Source organism: Anser anser, assembly GCF_964211835.1.
Source record: "Anser anser genome assembly, chromosome: 1".
NCBI classification, from domain to species: Eukaryota; Metazoa; Chordata; class Aves; order Anseriformes; family Anatidae; genus Anser; species Anser anser.
This window is the reverse complement of record NC_139720.1, coordinates 33,101,442-33,123,371: the sequence shown is the minus strand read 5'-3', so window position 1 is coordinate 33,123,371 and position 21,930 is coordinate 33,101,442. Positions and strand designations below refer to the sequence as shown.

General features: G+C 37.7%; 1 protein-coding gene across 1 annotated transcript in view; it reads left to right on the top strand.

Moving 5' to 3' along the window:
- The window catches only part of NELL2 (neural EGFL like 2), a 147,260-nt gene that overhangs the window by 67,387 nt on the left and 57,943 nt on the right, over positions 1–21,930 (top strand). Inside the window, exons 11-13 of the mRNA XM_083815095.1 lie at positions 949–1,051; positions 3,650–3,778; positions 17,503–17,628. Coding sequence (XP_083671221.1) covers positions 949–1,051; positions 3,650–3,778; positions 17,503–17,628 — 358 coding nt within the window. The remainder of the gene's footprint in view (positions 1–948; positions 1,052–3,649; positions 3,779–17,502; positions 17,629–21,930) is intronic.

The following is a 21,930-nucleotide window of genomic DNA, read 5'->3' as shown; positions in this document are numbered from 1 at the left end:
TTTAGTGAGTTTTCAGGTTCTGTGCCAAGAATGTTTAATGTAAAATTTGGGTGGCAATTTTGATTTCAACTTTGTATTTTGTGTCAAAGATGATATAAAATCAAATTCTAAACCTGTAATAATAATACATGTAATAGCTTATGCATGATTTTAGGCACTTTTCTTGCATGTAGAAATACTGGGTCCTGAGTTCAGTGAGTTCATATTTTAACCAGATTGCTGATTTTATGGCAGATGCCTCTGAGGAACATGTTGTTTGCTGTGATTTCTGTCTTTGCCATGAGAGGACCAGAGCACTTCAGAACACATTATTTAGGGTCTGAGGGAGCCTGAAGGTGGTATTTCTGTGGTAGCCTGATTGCCAAGGTAGGCATTTCACTGTGGTCATACTACAGTGACTGTGTGTGACCTGCACTAATGCCTGAAGAGATTCAGATACCATCCTTGTCATTAGACACTTCCAGATGCTGATCCACATCTAACTGGGAAGCGCTTTGTTCCTAATAGTGAATCAGTGCCTGTTTCCTTCTGTGTTACTACTACACTGTTGAGATCAAAGATGTTCAAGTTTGGTTTTAGTTGCTGGATAAATAGAAAGCTGCCTTAGAGTATTCACAAGGAGGACCCTTGATTCTGGAATCTGTAGTCTCAGTTTTTGAGAAATAATTGTTACTCTTGCAGGCATGGTTTTAGGAGAAACTTTTGAGGCAAGTAGCTTGACAGATAAGGTCTGTTTCCACATTTCTGGTTGCTTGGAAAGGTTTTCACATAGGGTAGTTCCTGATGCTTTTATTGTGCTGTGCTGTCCTTTCAAATAGTTTTCGAAGGTACCTGGAATTTGGCATACGCATTTTTTGTTTGTACGTTATAATGCTAGAATCCAACTAAAGTTATCGTTTATCTTTATTTCTTCTCCCACAATATTAACTGATTGCCTCAATTTGACAGGACCACAAAATGCAGCGTATTCCAAAAGACAGTTGTATGACTTTAAACTGTCCAGAATCTCAGCAGATCCCCTTGTCTCACAGTTGCTGCAAAATCTGTAAAGGTAAGATAATAGTAGGTTCTATATAAGCTCAGTGTAGTTTTGTGTTCTTATAGATTACATGATTTGTTTGTGATCTTGTTGAGTAGGGCACTCCTGCACATTATAATCACAGCAGATTTTGTGAAGCTGAATGGATAACATCTGCATCATGACATCTGAAAATTATTTGTAAAATGTCTAATATTTTAAATCCTGTGAAAGATGCTTACTGGCTCTTCTGTGTTTCATTCTAGCCAAAAGTCGGTGAAAAGTCAAAGAAACCATATGTGTAGTGACTTTCTATCCTTCACCCAATCTAGTGTCAAAACAAAATGAGATTGAAAAAATGTCTGTGTTCCCCAGCATCCTTCTGAGGTGCTTTGAGTTGTCTGTTTTGGAGAACAGTGTGTGCTGTGCAATTGTTCTGAGACTGGCATGCATTGCTTACCTGTTTGGGGTTGTAGAGAAAATAATTCTGTGCTTCTAGTGCCAAGGAGAGCTAGAAAGTTCTAATGTATGTCAGATTAGTGCTTTCTGAACATTTTCAATCCTGCCTGAAGCATGCTAGCATAGTCCCTTATGAGCTATAGATTTTATTCTTTAAGCAGGAAGCTGCTGCATGCTATTATTCAGCAGCATTATACAGCTGACACGTGAGTGTTAAGAATCTTAAGGAAAACAAACAAACAGAAAACAAACAAACAAACAAAAACCATCATCCACTTCCTTGATAAGATTTACCTTCTTAGTTATGTAATGACAAAGTCTGATACAAACCCATCCAGGCCAGGAAATCGCCAGATAAGACTATTGCTTTGTCATTAACTCAGGCTTCAACAAGGAAGGCAACAAAAGGGCAAAGAGTATATATCACCATGGCCAGAGGTTGCTCTTGACGCACACACTTTTGCTGTCATCAATGAGTACTGAAGAGCCTCTAACGCTAGTAAAAGTGTAGAGCTTTTTGCTTCTCCATGTCCTGTTAGATAACAGCATTATGGTAGTTATGATAAATTATAATTATAATATGTAAGTAAAATTAGTACAAAATTAGTAAAATTATAATATATTAGTCAAATCTCTTTATCCGTAGCAGAAAAGACAGAAGGGAAGTCATCTGCCTCTGATATCACAGTAGGTCTGTGATGTTTGCATCATGATGATCGTGTCACTGGGTTGAAGTACTAAAACCTTCTGCCATTATGTGCTCTTCTTTCTGTTGTCCTTTTTTGCTTCATTTCTGTTGATTCACACTGTTTGTGAACTGCCGAAGTGCAAAACACATCTTTGATCTGACCTCCAGGCAGATTCTGCCATTTGCATTTCTGACTTACTCATATAATTTAGGCATAGAAGCAATTCTACATCAAAATATGAAGCAGAAGCCAGATGGAGTGATGATAAAAATAATCCCTACTGCTAATAAATATGTTTGTTATATCACAGCAGGCTAGTGTTGCAGCAAAACTCCAGCTTGCTTTCTGGAGTTGTTGTTGTCACAGAAATCCTGGTCCCCTGAGCCTGAACTATGTTGTCCACTTCTCCTATGGGGGATTTTGAAACAAGAAAATAGTTATTGGCAAAGAGCAGTGAAGTATAGTTGCTTGACCAATTCAGATGTTTCAGTTACAGAGGAAAACTAATCAAATTAAATTACTGAGAAAATAATGAAGGGGACAAACTTCACACCTTAAGAGACAGATATAGAAGTCTGGAAGCTTCAAGTCAGTTACTGCAACCAGATTGGATTCCATATAATAAAGGCTGAGTTAATGATGTTCAGCAACATTCGATTTCATGAGAACATACTCAAGGTGTAAAAAAAAAAAAAAGAAAAAAAGAAAAAAGTAACTATTGAGTTGAAAGGCTCACTCTAAATCTTTTAGTTTGGAAAAGAACTTCAGAATCTGAAAAATTCATAATTAAGGTGCAATAGAAAGCAGTCACACTCAGGAAAAATGGAAAGGCAAAAATAGGAATACAAGAAAATAAGAAAGGCTAAAAGGTGAGAATTTAAAAATAAGTTTCTCTGAAATGGAAAGGCAGAGGCAATCAGGGAAGAGTGTTCAGTCAGTAGAGCTTGAAAGGAAAAGATAAGGGGAAGAAAAAAGCAAAACAAGTCAATGTTAATCAAAGACTTCTAGTTAAATGGGGAAAGATTGTAAATACACTTGGGAATAAAAAGTGGTAGAAAAAAAAGGGATCGGGCTAATCCCATTAGTTAATAAACTACCGAATGTCTAAGCTACTGAGCTCTTTTACAAATGTCTGACCAGAAAAAAAAAATATATATATATATAATTAAGAGGTATCCTGTAAAAGTACTTAACAATGACAAGGAGACTGTAAGGGGATTTAAGCAAGCCATCTACCCCCTACCCAGCTGCCTTCAGATCAATGCCACAACCTGCAATTGAATCGAAGACCTAGAGACAGTCTGTTCTTGTGGCCTTTACTACTCCTTTCATCTGCTGCATGCTTGGTGCAATTTATTTTTCTCATGAACAATAGAAAGGTATTCTTTGACCTAACTGAAAAAAAGATAGGCCTGTCTTTGACAGGGATGTTTTATAATCCCTGGATTCTTTTTAACCCTCAATCATATTTGTTTCTGAACAGGCCACGACTTTTGCACCGAAGGACACAACTGCATGGAGCATTCTGTCTGCCGAAACCTGGATGACAGAGCTGTCTGTAGCTGCCGAGATGGCTTCAGAGCCCTTCGAGAGGACAATGCCTACTGTGAAGGTAACACCTTGTAAAGATGCTTAGCTCCACTGTATTATTTACTGCGGAAGGAATGTATTAATTCATGAGTTGTCAAAGTCATGTGCCTATTAAATGGAATGAATTAGATATGCAGCATACTAATCAGCTAAAATAATTCTCTCTCCAATTAAGTTTTTTTTTTTTCTTTCTTTCTTTTTTTTTTTTTAATTCTGATCAGTGTAGAAGTTGCAGGCTGCTATGGCTGAGGTCTGGAATTAGAAGCATACTTCCATAGGAAAGTTTTCCTTTATTTTCATGATATCCAGATACTCAGGCAACCTAAAAGTCAACAATCTAAATAGCATTTCAGTATGATAGTTTCTCTTTTCACCACTGTCTGTTCCTATTCTCTCAACCCAGGAAGTAAGTAAATACAATACACTAGATACTAGTATTAATTAGATACTAGCTAATCATATTGAGTGAAGATTTATAATTTGAGTGACTCTTTTGGTATCAGGGAGCAACAAGCTACTTAATAAGAGACGCTCCTAAGATTAGTAGTTTTAAATTCTCAGGTAATCCTGTGAAAGAAAAGCCATCCCCACTGCAGCAGCAAAAGCCAAAGTCCTCTGCACAATCTGCTTTTATGCTAACTGTTGCTCTTTCTTGTGAAAGCCCTGATTCTGCAAGCACAAAACACCGGTATCACATACATAATACCGGTGTGCTATCAAGTCGTTCTTACAGTAAAGCCTAAGTGTTGCCAGAAGCATGGCCTTTGACTAATGAGCAGTTTGGTTCAGATTTAGCCAGCTGAACTGAAAATTAAGTATATGTGAGTAGAGTCTAAGGTTCTCTGTAGTCCCACCTAATACCTGGATTGCTCTCTGGTGATGTTCAATTAAGTGAGATGGATTGAGGCGTTTTAAGACAGTTTCTTTGGCTGAACTCTGCAAAAGTTAATGCCTGCAGCTTACTTGAATTAGTAGCTGCATTGACCTTGGTGGTAATGCTCATCTGTAAATTTAGATGTGAGAACTCCTGACTGTTTTCAGGAAATGAGTGTGCGATTAATTAAGCTTCACATACATCTCTGCTTAATGTTTATGGTAAGCCATTTGATGGAAATCTGTTATAAGAATTAGAACTAAGTCATACAGAAAAAAATCCCTTGCCCCTCATCCTGTCCCAGAAGGCATCTGACATCGGGACCAGTTGTATCGCTTGGTCTGTGTTGCAGCATCAGCCACTTTTTGCCACACAGTCCTTGGAGACTACGCAGAGGCTTAGACTGCAGAACTGCATTTCAGGGAGATTTCATCAGCCACTACCATTTTGAGGGAGTTGTTGAAATTGTAGAATTAGAGTGAAATCATGCGCTTTAAGAAGTTTTTTTGTTTTGTTTTGTTTTGTTTTCTCCCCTGCAGCTGTATTCTTACTCTGCTGACTGGAAAGCAGAAAAACAAGTTATGCTCTTAGTGATCTCCACATCACTCAAATTAGAGTCTGTTGCTATGAGTAGAACTTGCCAGGCATGTAATAAGTTAAAAATAGGAAGCTTCTTGATTTCACTGTTGGTGAAATGTTTAGATGAAGACAGAGTAGTTTATCATATGCAAGGTTGGTGCATCCATATTATAAGAGGATTTACCAGTCTGTGCAATACCTGAATTAAGCATGATGATTTTTTGAGATCACTTAGCTCAAGTGCTTCCATGTGGGCATATGACATTGTTTCTGTGTGGAAACTATCAATCTACTTCTGCACTCTCAAAAAAATTGCAAAAGTGAATAGAAGGTTGGGTCGTGTTATTTACATTAAAATAATCATTGTATTACTATGTATGGATGCAGACAATGACCTCCTAAAAATGTGTATGATTTAGGACCTGATCCAGTAACACTCACATTGAAGATAGTAAGTCCCATTAGGAAGATGTACCCATGTGAGCAAAGCTTATGAGACTGGGTCCCTGTCAGGTGAAGTTCTTGTAGGCAAGGATGAAGCTCAGTCAGCAGTCAGAACAGCATGGCTGTGCTGCCTGTTATGTGCCATGGCTGCAGCACCACACTTGAACTATGCACCTTTTGCACGTGGTTTGAGAACTGCTCTTGGCTGGCCATCTGTGGCTGAGTGTGGAGGTCATATGCTGACAGAGGGGAAATAAGGTCACAGATTTGAACCTTGGGATTGTTTGTGTGGAAGTGGGGAGCAGGGGATGAAGGAAACTGAAATACCTGTGTTTTATTCAGAGATGTGCTTTTACTATTGCATCCCTTTTTCCAGCCCAAATACCTCTTTGGATACTGAGTTTTTTCTTCTGCAAGGAAGCTCTGTCTTAATATTAAGCAATGTAGTAACAAAGGGCACATTAGCAATAATGTAATACCAAGTCTTTTCAGAGTCCTGTCCCTCATCCTGAATGGCTCAAATGGTCCCAAGCTTTCTTTCTCAGCACAGACCCATTCCTCACAGTGATATTATTGTGGCTTTAATTACTAACAATACAAAGTAAAGAAATGTCAAGCTAACACAAAGCTTTTCAGAGAGGGCATTTTGTAATGGCTATAGCCTATGGATATGATAGCAGTTTCTATGTTCTCACTTAACAAGCAAAATATACTGCAGAATTGGATGTCATTTATTCTGCATTAGAGCCAAACTTCACCAATCCTGATTCATTCCTGAGCACTGTAAAATTCAAAGAATAAACAGAAATAATAATGCTCCCATTGGTAGAATTTTTCCTTAAGGTAAAAGAACAGAAATAAAAATATTCAAAGCTGGTTTCAGTATGGGTCTTGAAAAGCTGCATAAATTTCATCTGAATGATGGAAGACTTTGGCTTCTGTCCTGGAAAGAACTGATGCTTTTCCAAAGCTATGTGATGTCTCTAGATACTGTTATGGTAGACACCTTTCTGTTTTATAGAAATAATATTTGTTAATATTTATGTCACATTTAACTTTCCTTTGGAGGACTGTTAAAAGCAGTACTTTTAAGACTTGGGATTTCTTCATTTACCCGCCCTAAGCCTTATTCCAAGTACTCTGAAATCTACTTTCTGCCTCAGGCTGTTAAGCAGTTTGAGATACTTTACAGATAGGTTGGGTATGGATTATGCTGTGTTGTTCAGATGTAGGCACTTTTCAATATAGCATCCTTGGCATATAGCCTGCTTAACATCAACATTTTACAAAACCAGATATTCTGATGACGTATAATTAGTTATTCCCAAAGCAACCCCTGCAGTCCTCTGAAACTGACAATCACCCTCCAGGATATATTTCAAAGAGTGTTCAGTGCCCATTACATTTGTGGTGGTGGACTTCTGATGAAGTTTTTAAGGATAAAGTTTGTGACTGTTGGCTATCAGGATACATTGATGCATCTAGAAGAGTGAAATGCACCCAGATGGCAAGACTAGGCATCTGCTGAAATAAGATGGTTTGAAAATAGTCTGCTGGTAGGCTCAAGTAAGACAGAAGAATGCAGTGGTCTTTTGTAAGCACCGTGACTGAACATGATCTGAGAAAAACAGGTTATTTTATTATTTATCCAGAGGATTTTGCCTGATGCGGAGGCCATTTTACATCACGTCTTGGGTCTGGCTGGGATGGAGTTAATTTTCTTCATTACAGCCCTTAGGGTGCTGTGTTTTAGGTTTGTTACTAAAACACTGTTGATAACACACCAATGTTTTGGCTGTTGCTGAATAGTGCCTTCTTTATATCTCACTTCCCACACAGCGAGTAGGCTGCAATGGGCAAAAGGGTGGGAGGGGACACAGCCGGGACAGCTGACCCCAACTGACCAAAGGGTTGTTCCATACCATATAATGTCATGCTTGGCAATAAAAGCTGGGGAGTAGTCTTTCTAAGGTGGCTATTGTTTGGAGATTGATTCTGCTCACGGCAAGTGGTAAGTTATTGCCTTTTCATGACTTCTTTTTTCCCTTCTTTTTTTCCTTCACTTATTAAACTTATGTTTTCTTGGTTTTGCTCTTCTGATTCTTTCCACCAGACTGCTAAAGGAGGGGAAATGAGTGGCTGGTAGATTCTTGATTGCTGACCTGGGCCAACCCTCCACACATCCCAAATCCACGATATGGTTGTGTGGGCCATAACATTTATTTTCTGATATTTGGGAATTTAGTTGTTCTAGTTGCGCAGTATGCAACATAGCTAACTTATCCTAACAGTATTTGGAAGCATTGAATATTACTAAACATAACTTTGTGAACCATTTTCCATTTTTCTTCTAATTTACCTCTTTTCCTCAATAACTCTCCTAGTTTCTCTTCTGTTGCCATGTTTGTCCCAGTTTCAAGTGCAGCAGCTGAAATGAGACCAAAGACTGAGTGACTTTGTTTACGTTTGAGCATTACATGAGTTTCACTGATGATTTTCCCTCTAGGGAAGATGGTATTCAGTGTAGAGATCTGCATTTGAATAAGCTGTCTGGATTTGAATAATCCTCGGATGAAGGAAGTAAGCAGTCTTAGAGGATGAACCCTCTCTTTCTAGAGTAGATGTCCAAAGTAGTTTGGAAGCAACACTTGGTTGGACTTCATCAGGTTTCTCTTAGTTTAGAGTTGTATGTTCTCATTCTGCTTGAAAAGATTTACTAATGGAAGCTTACATTTATCCACGTTTGTGTAAAAATGCTAGTATATTATTCAAACAAACAAACAAACCCCCAAACCACAAAGAAACACCAAAAATACATTAAAAAAAAAAAAACACAACACAACAATGTAACAACAAAAACGTTGCACTTCATCACTTACGTAATAGGCAGATTACTGTTTCTTGTTGTTTTTATCTACCGGCTAACCAGACCACAAAAATAAAGTAGTTTTCAGATTGAGCCTGATTTCTACAGATTGCAGTTAAGAGAAGAAATCTTACAAAAATGAGAAGTAATAATCAAATTACAATAAAATATACCTGGTATCATATTGGCTAACTGCAGTAATCAATGACACATTTGCTCCTTAAGGAGTGTAATATTGAGAAGAATATAAGTAAATCAGATAAAGACATCTGAAATTGAGATAAACCCCCGAGTATTTAAATATATTATTTTAAATCTTGTGATTAACTAATACTCTGCTATTTGCTAGTCTTGCTGTCTCTACAGGATGCACGATACTCTTTGGGTGAGAGTCCTACTTAGGAGCTCTGCAGTACTGTCAGTTTTGTTAAAGTGAGAAGATTTCCTGAGCTTCTCTCTTCTTACGTAAATTCTTTTTTGTAAGTGAGCTGCAGCAATAGTATCACATATAGTTAAGAAATAAAGATTCCTATCTGCATTAACTGTCTGTGTTTGAATTACTACCTTGTCATTTTGGGTTGTGTTGGAAAACTAATAAAGCAGATAGAAAAGCTTTCATTCCAGGGAAGCAGAATGTTATTTTCAAATCTCCATTAAAAAGTAATTAAACTTAATTATATTACACATTAAATATTAAATACTAATATTAAACAGTTAATATATTATTAATTATTAATATATTTTTCTTAGCAAAAGTAGAAAATGTCTTATTTCCATCATTATGCTACTGAGAAGTCTACATCTGAAGAATATTCAGGCCACTTCTAATGTGTCAGTATGGCTTAGGGTGGGCTGAGTCCTTCTTGTCTGCCATGGCTCTTATGCAGGAAGATAATAAAATATATTCCTAACTTAACATGTACCAGAAGTATGCCTGACACCAGTACATAAACTGTGGTACTTACTTGGGTACAGGTTGTACCACTGCCTGTAACAGTGGAATAGTTTGTACATTTACAGATTACAGGTTGTGATTCAGTGTTATTTGATTTTATGTACTTCTATGGGATGTTCAGACCGATTCTATCATCCACCCATAACCAGAACTGATAGTGATGTTTTTAGCATAAAAAAAATAATAAAAAAATAAATAAATCATATAAAGAGAGACTCATGGAAACTCTATTAAATTCTTTGCACTACCAGTGCTTGCTAAGGACAGGCTTTTCTCTTACTTTGGACAACCATTTTCTACCTGCAATAAAAGCATATGTTGCATTTTGTTTTTAAAAGAGAAATTAAGGTTAATGTTTTTATACAAAATGCTTAAATCTGCAATCTAAGCAAAAGAGAAAAGAAACTAAAGCCTTAATCTAGTTCTTGTTTACTTTTATCTCCAGTTTCCATTAGTATCTGGGAGATGACCACTGAAAGAGATGCTGCTTCTGTGCTGAAGACTACCCAAAGCTGTCGCTTACCTAACTTTTCAAACCTTAGTCTAAATGTGCAATATGTCTTCGAATCCATAGAGGCTGGATCCCCAAGAGCTGTAACAAATGCACAGATATGCTAGGCATTAAACCAAAGTGATTTTAAAATAGAGTCTTTCATAAAGCATGCAGAGCAATAACAGCCACAGTGATTATATGTGCCATGATACTCTAACTTATGAGGCATCATTTGAGAGAGATGAGTTTTGATATCTCCACTTATTTCCATAGAACAGGCAGTATTTTACTGAATAGCTTGTGAGAATATGTTACACACTTTAGATCCAACCCAAATCCCAAATGCAGTCTAACCCACACACATGGTCCCTTACCACAGATAGTATCCTATATGCCTGCGTCTATCTTCCGACAAGGAGTTTTAAAGTATACACGTGTGGCACAAGCTGATATATATTTGTAGTTTCTGTATAAAATTTTTATCACTTTTCTTTCTTATTCTCATTTTTAAATAGAGGAAAACAAAAACATTAACTGTGGCAAGTATTGTTAAAATCTTGAAATTCACGGTTGAAAATGATGAGATACTGTCATACTTTCAGCAAAAAAGAAAAGTTTATTTTGCAATTCAAATTTAAAACCTATTTCAAACCCAGTGTACTGCTGAAGGGGGGAATGGATCACGAACTGTAGTTTCACTAAGTTGTTCTGATTTTTGGAATTCACTAATTAATCATATACAACATCTTTTTTATTCTCAGTGTGCAGCTACATCAGACTAGTTATTTGGTGCCTAAGGAGAGCCCCCTGGGATGCTTTCATGCCTGACAGAGAGCTATATATAATTACTTGTTTTATCATGTATACACTACCATATGAATTAATTATAAGATATTAAATAGTAAGAAGATGCAGTTTGCCAAGTAAAACATTACATGATGGCAGACAGTATTTGTTTTCAAAAATTTCATGTGATTTATATTTTCAAACTGCATAATGTCTGTGGAGTCCAGCAATGTTTTCATGAGGCTGAGATAAAGATTTCATTTTCTTCCAAGAGTCTCACTTGCACCGGTAGCTCTTGAACAATATCTCCTACTGCATGTTTAGCAAGGACAGTTTTATCTCAACAGTCTGTCTTCCCTTCCAAAAACTAGGGCAAATTGAAACAAAAACAACTCTATGTACTGTTGAAAATGGTATTTCTGAAATGCTGTAATGTTGTATTTTGTCCTTCCAAAGCTATCTAGAGCTTCTGTCAAACAATCTAGACCTAGAGTGACTTTATTTTAAGCATGTTTTCTGTCCTAATAGCCCAATCAGGTTGCAGGAGATGGGCAGAGAAATCGTGAACTTAAGCAAAGATCAGAAATGTAAAATAATGTGACAGGAGAAACACCGAGATATGTACGATGTGTGGAAGTGTTATGTAAGCAGTTTAATTGTGGGCAAGGAAAGAACACAGCTTATACGAGGATCCAATAACTGGAATTTATTTTTAGACTAATTGATGTTTTAGCAGTCTAGTCAAGCTATAACAACCTCTTATTAGTTCAATTACAACAGTGCTAACACTTATAATCCAACTCACTCGATTTCTCTTAAAGTCCATTAATAATTCAATAAAAATCAATAGACACAAGTAGCTGCCCATTTCCTCTAATGTTAAGCTCTTACCCTCCCTATGCATTGTTACAGTGAGTTAGCAGCAGCCCAGGCTCTTTGCTGGGAGCACCATATGTGGAAGGTGGTTTTTTTTTTTGTAGTTTTTTTATTTTTTAATCTGTTTGAACCCAATACATGGGCTATGTTCTTGCAGTTGATTCACAAGGTTAATTATATTGTGATTCCTTAGGTTTTAGTGCTTCTCTCTTTTGGGGGGAGAAGAGATAAACAACTCTAGGGAAAAAAAAATAAGGAAAAACAAACAAGCAAATGGAAAAAGAGCCAGCAGAGGTAGACAGCATACATGTGACCACTGAATAATTTTGCTGTTGGAGCTAGTCTTCTGTTGTCTATTGGTACCACCAAAGTGATCAGGTACAGGTCTATGTCTATGAGGAGAAGAATCAAAGGTGATCTTCAGGGGGTATGAGTGATGACGACTATAGTGGTGCAGTAATCTGGTATAAATAATGTGGGAGATTGAGAGAAAATGCACGATTTAACTGAAGTGGAATATATCAGTTGGAAAATCTGCTGCACTGGATTTGCAAAGCAAAGCAAGACAGAAGCACAGCAATTGGTTTGACCCACTGGAGAAGCGGTGGTGGTTAAACCACAGGTTTGCTTGCTGATGGAGAGCCTAGGAAGAGTGGTGGAACGAGGTGGAGCAAAGGCTGTGCCAGAGCCCTGAGGTGTTTTGTCCTCTTGGACAGCAGCTGAGAAAGGGTATAACAAGAGGAGCATAGCGTTGTGAAAAGCAAAGTATGCAGGGTATATAGAAACCACATTGTAGCTGAGAGTGAAAGGAGCCTCGAGAGAATAGGAGCTTTGAAGTACAGCTGGGGAAAGTGGTAGAGACCCTACTAAGAACATTTTTATTGTAGCAATGGACTGGGGATTTTTAAACTTAAGCAAATTGGAAGGAAGTATTTGAGGATGAGTCAGTACGTTTGGTGGTGAAAGGAAGAAAAACACTTTCACAGGTGGGTGAGCTGGGGGGAGCTTGCTTTAAACCTATAGAAGAAGAGTCTATCCTTTCTCTTTTAAGCTGGTGAGGAATGGGCTGCAGATAGGGTGAGAGACAACATGAGCAAAGTCTGGAGACAGGACCATAGTTACTCAGACAGGTAGAAGATGGGTGAGGGGGGAAAGCAGCAGGGAAAGCTTGATGCCAGAGACAGAAGGTAGGAAAAGGAACACTGTCAGTGGAAGGAAGGCAAAGAGAAAGAAAAACGACAGAATTTTTTGTCCTTTGTGGCCATGAGAAGGTTGCAGGGCAGATAGTGTTGATTTTGAATCCACCTATTTTCCCTGGTAACAGTTGCTGTGATTGGTCTCTGTTCGTTCTCCTCTTTTGTCCTTCCTTAATAAGCAATGATCTTCTGATGCCCTTTTCCTAAGTCAGGGACCAGATGAGAAAGTCTTAACCTTTCCCAGCTCACTATTTCTTTGAAAGTTAGGTCAGTAGTGATAAAAATAAATAAATAAATAAGTAAAAATAATAATAATAAAAAAAGGTCTGAAGGCTCTTTGCAGTGGGTGCTGTTACTGGCATCCATCCTTGGGATTCTCAGCAGAGAGGCCTGAGACTCACAGGAATGGTGGGTGGGTAAATAATGCTCTCACACTTAGCAGTGGAGACTTCATGTTGGCATGGAATTTTGCTGATGAATTTGTGTGGGAGAGGTGGAAAAACATTGCCCTGTTCTGAAGGTAAATGTGGAGCTTCATATTTATGGGCTGTCAAAATGGAACCTTTCATTAACAAAAAAAAAGTATTGTATTCTTATTTTTCTTTTCTTAATTGTAAGTGTAATCTACTCTGCTCTTGTGTTAAGTGTACTTTTTGATGCACTTATGAAAGTTTTTTTTTTAGAAATACAACTCTTAATGCTCCTGTTTGCTCTCCTCCTAGATACTTAATATTATCCATTGCAAAAATCCTGCAAGAGCATCTCTCTGTCAACCATATGCCTCTGTAAGTGTGACCAGGGAGATCATTTATGCCAGATAACCATTGAGTTTTAAAGAAAATGGCTGGAGGCAAGACGCTATCTATAAAGTATCCTCACTTCTGGAAGCAGCCTTCTCTCTTTACTTTCCAGCCCAGATTTACTGACTTAGCACCAGCCTCATTTGTTCTGGCAGGCTTTTGTGGTGGATAAGGGCAATGATGGATAGCGAGGCCTAAGGAGAGACTTTGTTTGTTAGCTATGGTCAGCAATGATATATATATTACAGGTCAAGTTCTCTTCTTATTAACGGGGCTGTAAAACATAACCGGGAATTTCATTATGGGGAAGCAAACTCATTCGGGTACAAGTGTGAGGGAGATGCGGAAACTTTTCCTGGGTTATATATTTTTGTATAAATTTTGTTAGAGCTCTTGAAGGGATAAAGAAAGGCACTTTCTTCAGTTTTGATGTTTTTGGAACTATAAATAAATCATTGAAGTGCAGATTCCAAATACTTCTGCACTAACCAATTTTCCCAGAGATTCCTCTTTTATCTGCTCCACCGGGAATCGAGCAGATTGATGATCTCCATGACTACATTGTTGTCAGTACATCCCAGCTGGTGGCTCAGTATCACATCACAGACTTAAAGCACACAGGTCTTTATTGTTGGATGTTTAGAACCAGTGGAGTGGTGCATTCATCCTATTGAGCTGACTGACTTCAGGATCTTATTGACTAAACAGTGAGACATTAATGCGCATTAATATGCTAACAAGGCTTTTTGGCAAGGGAAAATTAAGATAAATGTTGTAGGCTTTCATAGATATGGAAATACATCAGGTTTACTGTTGTATTAGTGCATTTGTGTCTAAAGGTGAATAAAAGACTAAAGCAGCGTTTCAACCAGTAAGCAGGATGAAAAGACTTTTATTTTGGTAGTTTTAAAAGAGAACAGCTGCTGAGCTTTTTCCCTTTTTGCCCCAGTCAGTCTTTCTTGATCTGTATACCTTAACCTAATGTATACGAAGCTTGCATATGGTGGGCGAAAGGGGGTATGGAATTACATGGTATTTTTTTTTTTTTTAGTGTGGTCACTCTCTTTGCAACTAGTGATTTGGTTGACACTTTATCCCTTTTTTATCAATTATCTTAGTGTAATTTAGTGCTAAAGTTGCAAACGGTTTGTAAAAGCAACATTTATCAGATACGTGACTTGATGTGAATCAATGGAGTTAACACTTGCTTAGGGTCTTTTGGTGCCAATGTAAAATAGTAACGTAATAGCAGAAATAATAATCACATTTTGTTTGCATTCTGCATAGGCATTCTGGAGGGTTGGGTGGGAAAGAATTTTGCTTTCTGGTGAGCTTTTAAAATCAGTTTGAGAAAGAAATCAAGTTTGTTCAAATCAAACACTTCAGTCCAAAGTTAACCTGGTCATTTTGTTGTTCTTGTAACAATTGAATGAACGAGGTTTTGAAATAAAGGCAATTATAAATAAAACATTTTGCAAAACTTCAATATGTGTGATGTTGGCAAAATGAAAGCTTTCATTTACAACACTTCCAAATTAGGAGGTTTGAACCATTAGCATTTTTGGTCTCCTGTGGCTTTTTACCTGCCAAAGCAATCATTAATATAGTTCATAGAAAATCCTATTTAATGTTTTTGAGGCTTTGGATCTTTAAGTAGAATTTTCTGAGGGTGCCAAAGCTGGCTCATAGGCAGTCTGTTGACTCCAAGAACATAAGGCCCCTAATTACTCAAAGACTGATGTTATTACTTAAACATAAATCAACACCATTAATTTAATATGGAGTTGGGAACTAGGATAGGAAAGACACAAGTTGCATCTTTTGTAGGGGCAGCCAAGATGTATGTTGTAGCTGCTGCCTGGTTTTGTGCTTCTGCAGAACATCTGTACTTCCAGAGGTTTTGTCCCATTTCCCACTTTCTGTGCAAAAGAGCCGCTTTTGTGGTAGTCTTGTGATACCCTCACTTTTTTCTTTTTCTTTTTGTACTTTCTTTGGTGATTTGCATAAAATACATTGCCTTAGTACGCTCACTGCGCTCACCTTAAATATGCATTTATTTTTGTATTTATGTATGTATATATAAATGACAAGTGCTTTTCCAAAGCATTACCCATATGTATATATAGGTATGATTCTTCCATGCCTGCAGAGCTTACAGGGAAAGGAAGGGAAGGAAAACAGCTGAAGTTTATTAGCCGTGAAACTCTTGGAAACAGAATTTGTGAAAAATAGGCTGTGCTCACCCCACTGATCATTTGCAGTTGATAACTTAGTGTTTTTTAAAAACTGGTTTCTAACAAACTTGGGGGGAAAATAGATTCTTTCTTTTCCAAAACTGAATCAAACTGGAAAATGACTGCAGAATCACTAATAGTCAATGTGTCACATCATTTTGTACTGAAATTTTCTTGTGGAAATATAAAGGGGAAAACAGTCAATGAGTTGGAAAGTACCTGTTAATTTAAAGAAGCTGGAAAGAGGAGGAAGAACTGGGAGGTAGGCATATGATCTAAACTGGAGTAAAGTACAGGAGTTAATATAGTTGACATTTAAGAAGTCAACCCCAATTTGAGTTTATATATCCAATCTATTGTTTTGAACTATCATCAGACTCTGGAACACAGCACTGTTCTCCATCTGGAGATTTTATTTTCAACTCAGAAAGCTGTAAACATCATTGAAAACAGAGAACAAATCAAAATTGATGAGCAGGAAAAAAGAAAAAAAAACAGTCAACAATCCACTCCTTTGATTTGTAACATACTTTTCTAGCAAGGTTCAGTGGCACATAGCATGACAATATACTAGATGTACAGAGTGTCTCAGTAATACAGTCTTTATCATTACTATTACGGGAACAGCATGCTACTAATCGCTTCCAAATTAATATAGCCTTTCTTCTTTACCACATATTAACAGTGTGCAGAAGTTGTTTTGTTATTTGTAGTGCTTTCTTGGTCTTACCATTTAAATATAGCCTGCTACAAGAAACAGGCCTAATTTTGCAACCAAAGTGAGTACCAAAACCAATCGTTTTTTAAAGTCCATGCCTACAGTGATTTATGTCTGGAGTTTGCTCTGTGACTTAATACTGCAGTAGGTATTCCACCCCAACATGTATTTTATCAAGTTACAATTTTTTTTCTTTTAGAGCAGGTCTTTGTATAAACCGGAATCTTTCAGGTTCCTTTCAGATACAGTGTGTGTATCTGTGGATATATATATGCACAGACACACACACACACATATATATTTATATATAAAAAATGTAATGTATATATGCACACACACACGTATATATTTATATATAAAAATATACAAAAAAGTTACTGATTGGCTGCTTTGTGGTTATGACACATACTTCGAATAAGCTCTGGTGTTTTTTCAGAACTTACTGTGCTCTTTACAGCTCCTTCCCAGAGAACAGCACCTGTTAGATCAAAGGCATATGGTATGCATGCAGTAGTGTGCTCATATACTGGTGACTGCAGTGACTGTAATGATACAATGATGGATGACATTGCAATACTGAGGCAGTTGGTCTGCTGTTTGGTCCCCTGGTTATTTTGTTGTTGTTCTTTAAATAGTAGGAATAACAGCATAGGCACTTCAAAAGGATTTAGGAAAGATCTAAGCCACTGTAATCTTCTTTGTAACTCCACTAACAGCTGCTCACAGAAAGCCCATGCTGCTCCTGTTGCTTGAACACTTCAAGCAGTTGTTTGAAAGGAGAAAGCCAAAAACTTTCCAAAATGCATAGCTGTTCAAGAAACTGTTTAGTCTAATCCGCTATTGCCAGAAGTGGATAGTGGTGTATGGAGGTATTCTGAGGAACACGTCTGAATTTGACTCATCGTCCTCTTTGTCTTGTTCACAGATATTGATGAGTGTGCTGAAGGACAGCACTACTGTCGGGAGAACACCATGTGCGTAAATACACCAGGATCCTTTATGTGCATCTGCAAAACAGGATATATACGCATTGATGATTATTCTTGTACAGGTAAGAGAGGTATATTTGTGAAAGGAAATAACAGGATAATAGCATTGAGGAGCACTGACATGATTCTTCTAAAGTTAATCTTTGTTAGGTTCACAAAATGTCTACATGAAACCTAAACAGAATAAACACTAAAATAATTAGAAGGATACAGTGCAGTAAAGCTGCTATATTTTTACAGATCTTGTACAAGTTCCGTTCTTTGCCTGAAATTGTAAAGCAGAATGGATTGTCTCGTAGGTCTGCATGAGCTTGCATGCTGAAAAGGTGAGGGGAGGAGACTGAAGGGAAAAACAAGAGACCAAAAGCTGTGCTATGGGGTTCTTGGTTTCCATGTGGCATACCAGTACAACTCCACTTGGAGTCTAATGACACTTCTACAAACTTCTGATGGAGTTAAATTTGCTATTAGATGTGGGTGTTCCCTTGTTTTGAATGCTCCGGCATCAGGGAGATTCCCCAACTGAATGCCGTGTGTTCAGAGGGCAAGGGCTCAGCCGGCTTTGTGTTGCTGGACCACAGCGTCTGTCTTACCTCCGCATCCTCCCTTCCTCTTCTGCTGGCACTGGAAGCTCCAGTGGGAGTGCTGGGTTCACAGTGGCTTTCTCTTGTTCTAGCCTCCTTTTATTGCAAGGTACTTTAGGGTTATGGAATGAAAATGGAACATTTAAAATAGTCTTCCGTATCAGAACCAGTCTGACTGCAATTGTTCCTGGGAGGGATGTTTTCTTCCTACTAGACAGATAAAGCAAATATGATTCAAAGATGTGGCACGTTCTCTCAGTGAAGAAAAATGTGTGTGAACAAAATAGTACTGCTATTTTGTGTGCACAGGGGAATGCATCATCTCTTTTTATAAAAGGTTATATTTGTTCAGTAAAACTTTCTTGGAGCTCATGTTTTTTAACTAACACCAACATCATCTATAAGTGTATGAGACTATTCAGAATGATGGAGCCAGCAGTGTGAAATTCATTTTTTATTTTATTTAATACAGTCCTTTCTGTCTTGTCATTATTGGCATCAGTGATATGGCTTGGCACAGAAACAGCTTCCTCATAATCTAGTGTAATTGGCTTGCCCAAGCATGCGCAGCACTTAGGGACATATATTTGAAATCATATATGTGTTATTTTTGTGCATACGGTGCTACCTGTACTTGGCATTGCTCTTACGTACACCGGTAAGCATTATTTTTACCTCAGTAAGCCCTGTTCTTGAATGACCAAGGTATAGGCTGCTTGCAGCAGGTCTTTCGTGAAGCAGACAGTGTGTTTCTGGTCATTCTCTCATGTTTTCCACACTCTCAATTGAGTTTCACTACCTGCTGAGTGTAAACATTGAGATTATTTTAGGACTGAGTTTAACTAAATCACCATGATACTTTTTCCACTTTTTTTCCCCTAATTTGCTATTCTCATTGAACTCGACAAATGGTGAACCATCATAAACAACTTCACAGGGGCATATGGTACCTATAAATACAGTAAAGGTCTTTCTCAATGCTCTGCATGCGGCATTCCTCTTGTTTGCTGGAATGTGCTGTTGTGAAATTCAGTCTAGTCCAAAAACTCTGGACAATCCAACTGGTAAAACTTGTTAGAAATCCATTACAGATCTGCCATTCCAAAGTAGTTTGGCTCTACATTTGTAAATAATAGTTTCTGCTGGAATCAGCCTGATGGATGACAAGATGAATGATTTCTCTTTCACCTTTTCCCTGACAGTACAGGGAAAAGCTAATGCAAAAGGAAGTGAAGTAGTAGGTGAAATAGTTATCAAATCTTAAGGCTCTCTAAGCCAGATGAAGCTTAAGTTGTGCAGTGACTTTGTGTATGTCTGAGCAATGCCACTTGCTGTGACGTGGAAACTAGAGTTTTCCTGGAGTGGATTTTGGATACTGAGAGGCAATCATGAGAATGCAATGACTGCTGAGTGGCAGAATTTCCACTAATGGCAACCTAACATAGTTAAGTCTATATGTCAAAAGAAATGTGTTTTCTTCTGGTTCCACAATTATGGCGAGCACCTCCAGTGGAGGTGTTGGTCAATTAGTGAATTAGGTAGAGTTGTGACACTTGCATGGCATATCCACCAAACGACTAGAGAGTGGAAGGTCAATTGTTTTAAAAAAGTTAGTGAAAACCAGGAGACTTTTAAAGTCATTTGGCTTGATCAGTAAATGACATTCTGTGCTTGTTTGAGTCTATATGAGTGACACTGAGAGCATTTACATTACAACACTGTATTAAAGCAAATGGCAAGTGTATGTATTTGCACGAGATCTCTATAGTTTTTCCACCCCTCAGCATATTCTTTTCTCTTTAATGGTTTTGCCACCTATTACTGCTCCCGATTTATGAGACTTTCATATGCATCCATTTGCCCAGATATAAATCCGAGGTGAAGTAAACAAAAGTAATGAAGGTATTCTGCTGTGTCTTTGACGTGGAATCTGTAAAAGTCTTAAACTACTAGTTTGCTTAAAATTGTCTTTCCTGAAGACACTTTCTGTGTTATGAGAACCAGCAAAAGCTCTGTATAGCAAAAACACTGAGTGCATTTACAGGACACTGCATGGTAATAAATCAGTGCAAAATAATAATGGGAAGGAGCTTATGGTGATAATGGTAGTATTTTGCTGTCCTACAGACAAAAACTTTGGTCTGGGCAGTCATGTTTGGATATAACTGACTTTTCATAACCAGTGTTTTCTCTTGCAACATATTGTGGTATTTTAAAGCAAGTACTTTAAAGAAAAGCTCGTTATACTTTACTTTTTTTTTTCCACTTGTTTGTTTGTTTTCATTTATAATTTAAGTGGAGCCATAATATCATCCAACTAAACAAATGACATTTAGGACTTGAGAAAGAAAAGCATTTTCCAAATAGGTTTTGTTTAGAGAACCAATGTTATGGATCTCAACCTGTGTTCCAGGCAACCTCACACTTGCTCTATTTAGGTCCATCAATTTAATCTGCTTATCATGATTGTACAAAGCAGCTAGTAGAAACCTTTGCGCTTTGAGAATCCAGATACCTCCTTGTCTGTGTCCAGCACACCTCACTGTGCGTCGTGAGCTCATGTCCCATTCACTGCAGCTAGTAATTATTTTGGTTAAGCTTCATTTTTTTGACATGGTGAAGCTAGTTCTTGAAGTTAAGGGCATAAACCGAGCCTTTTTATCTGGCAGAAAATCAGAACAGTAAGGAGAAAATCATGATAGACCAAAGAGACAGAGGTCTGCAAATTAAGGGGATATTTTGCAACGTTTTGTGAAGAACACCCTATTCAGCTTGGCATATCTGTGAAAATTGGGCTGTGCACTATCCCTAAGAGATTTTTTCTAGGTTTTCCGTATTTATTTTTTATTCTAATAATCAGGTTATTGTAGAAGCTGCACTAAATAACTGATGTATTCCATAGTTGATACAAAAACCTGATGTTTACATCTGGCAAAAAAAAGTGGGAAAGATGTCTGTAAAGGAATGGTATTTCAAAACAAATTCAAACACTAATATGCAAAATATCTTCATTTTCATACCATCAGGTAGTCTCTGTTTTATATAATTCATGCAGAAGGTGGGTATTGTAGGATATAACTTCTGCATTGCTCCTTCCTCTTTTCCTTGAGATAGCTGAAAGCATCAGCTTTGATAGCATCAGCTATCAACTGCTGTGGAAGGGTATTATAAGGACGTGTGTTGTCAGCTACTTGTGAGAACCATAAAGCGGATACCTCACAGACATCTCCTGTTTGCAAAGGCAATCCTGAGTATCTTAGGGACACCTTGGTACTGCAAGCATACTACAAAAACTACCAAGAGCCCATGCTCCAGGACTGAGGTTGGTGTGGTTGGACAGTATGCAGTTCTGTTCAAACGTAACAGTGCTCGTGTACAAAGGGTCTGATACACTTCGGCTTTTGCCAATGTGTGCAACTAAATTTAGTCATTCAGACGTCTTTTGTCTTCCACAGAATTTGAAGTTTTTTGCAAGTATCTATTTGCATTATTGGAAATTCTGGGTTTAACTTCTTGACTGAAAAATTGACGAAACTGAAGAAGAGGCAGATTTTTAATCCAGTTCAGGAATAACAAGAATAAGGCAAACAAAAGGCATCTGGCTTTGTGTGTTACTAAATGTTAAAATTTTGAAATATATTTCAGGTCACACTGTTCCTTGTAATGCTGTGTAATCAAATCCAGTTGCAGAACTGTAGCTGTGCATGAAATAGCTGACTTGCTGCAAGCTGGACCAAAAAATATGCTAGCACATCCTTGGGAACGTTACTAAGTAGGAAG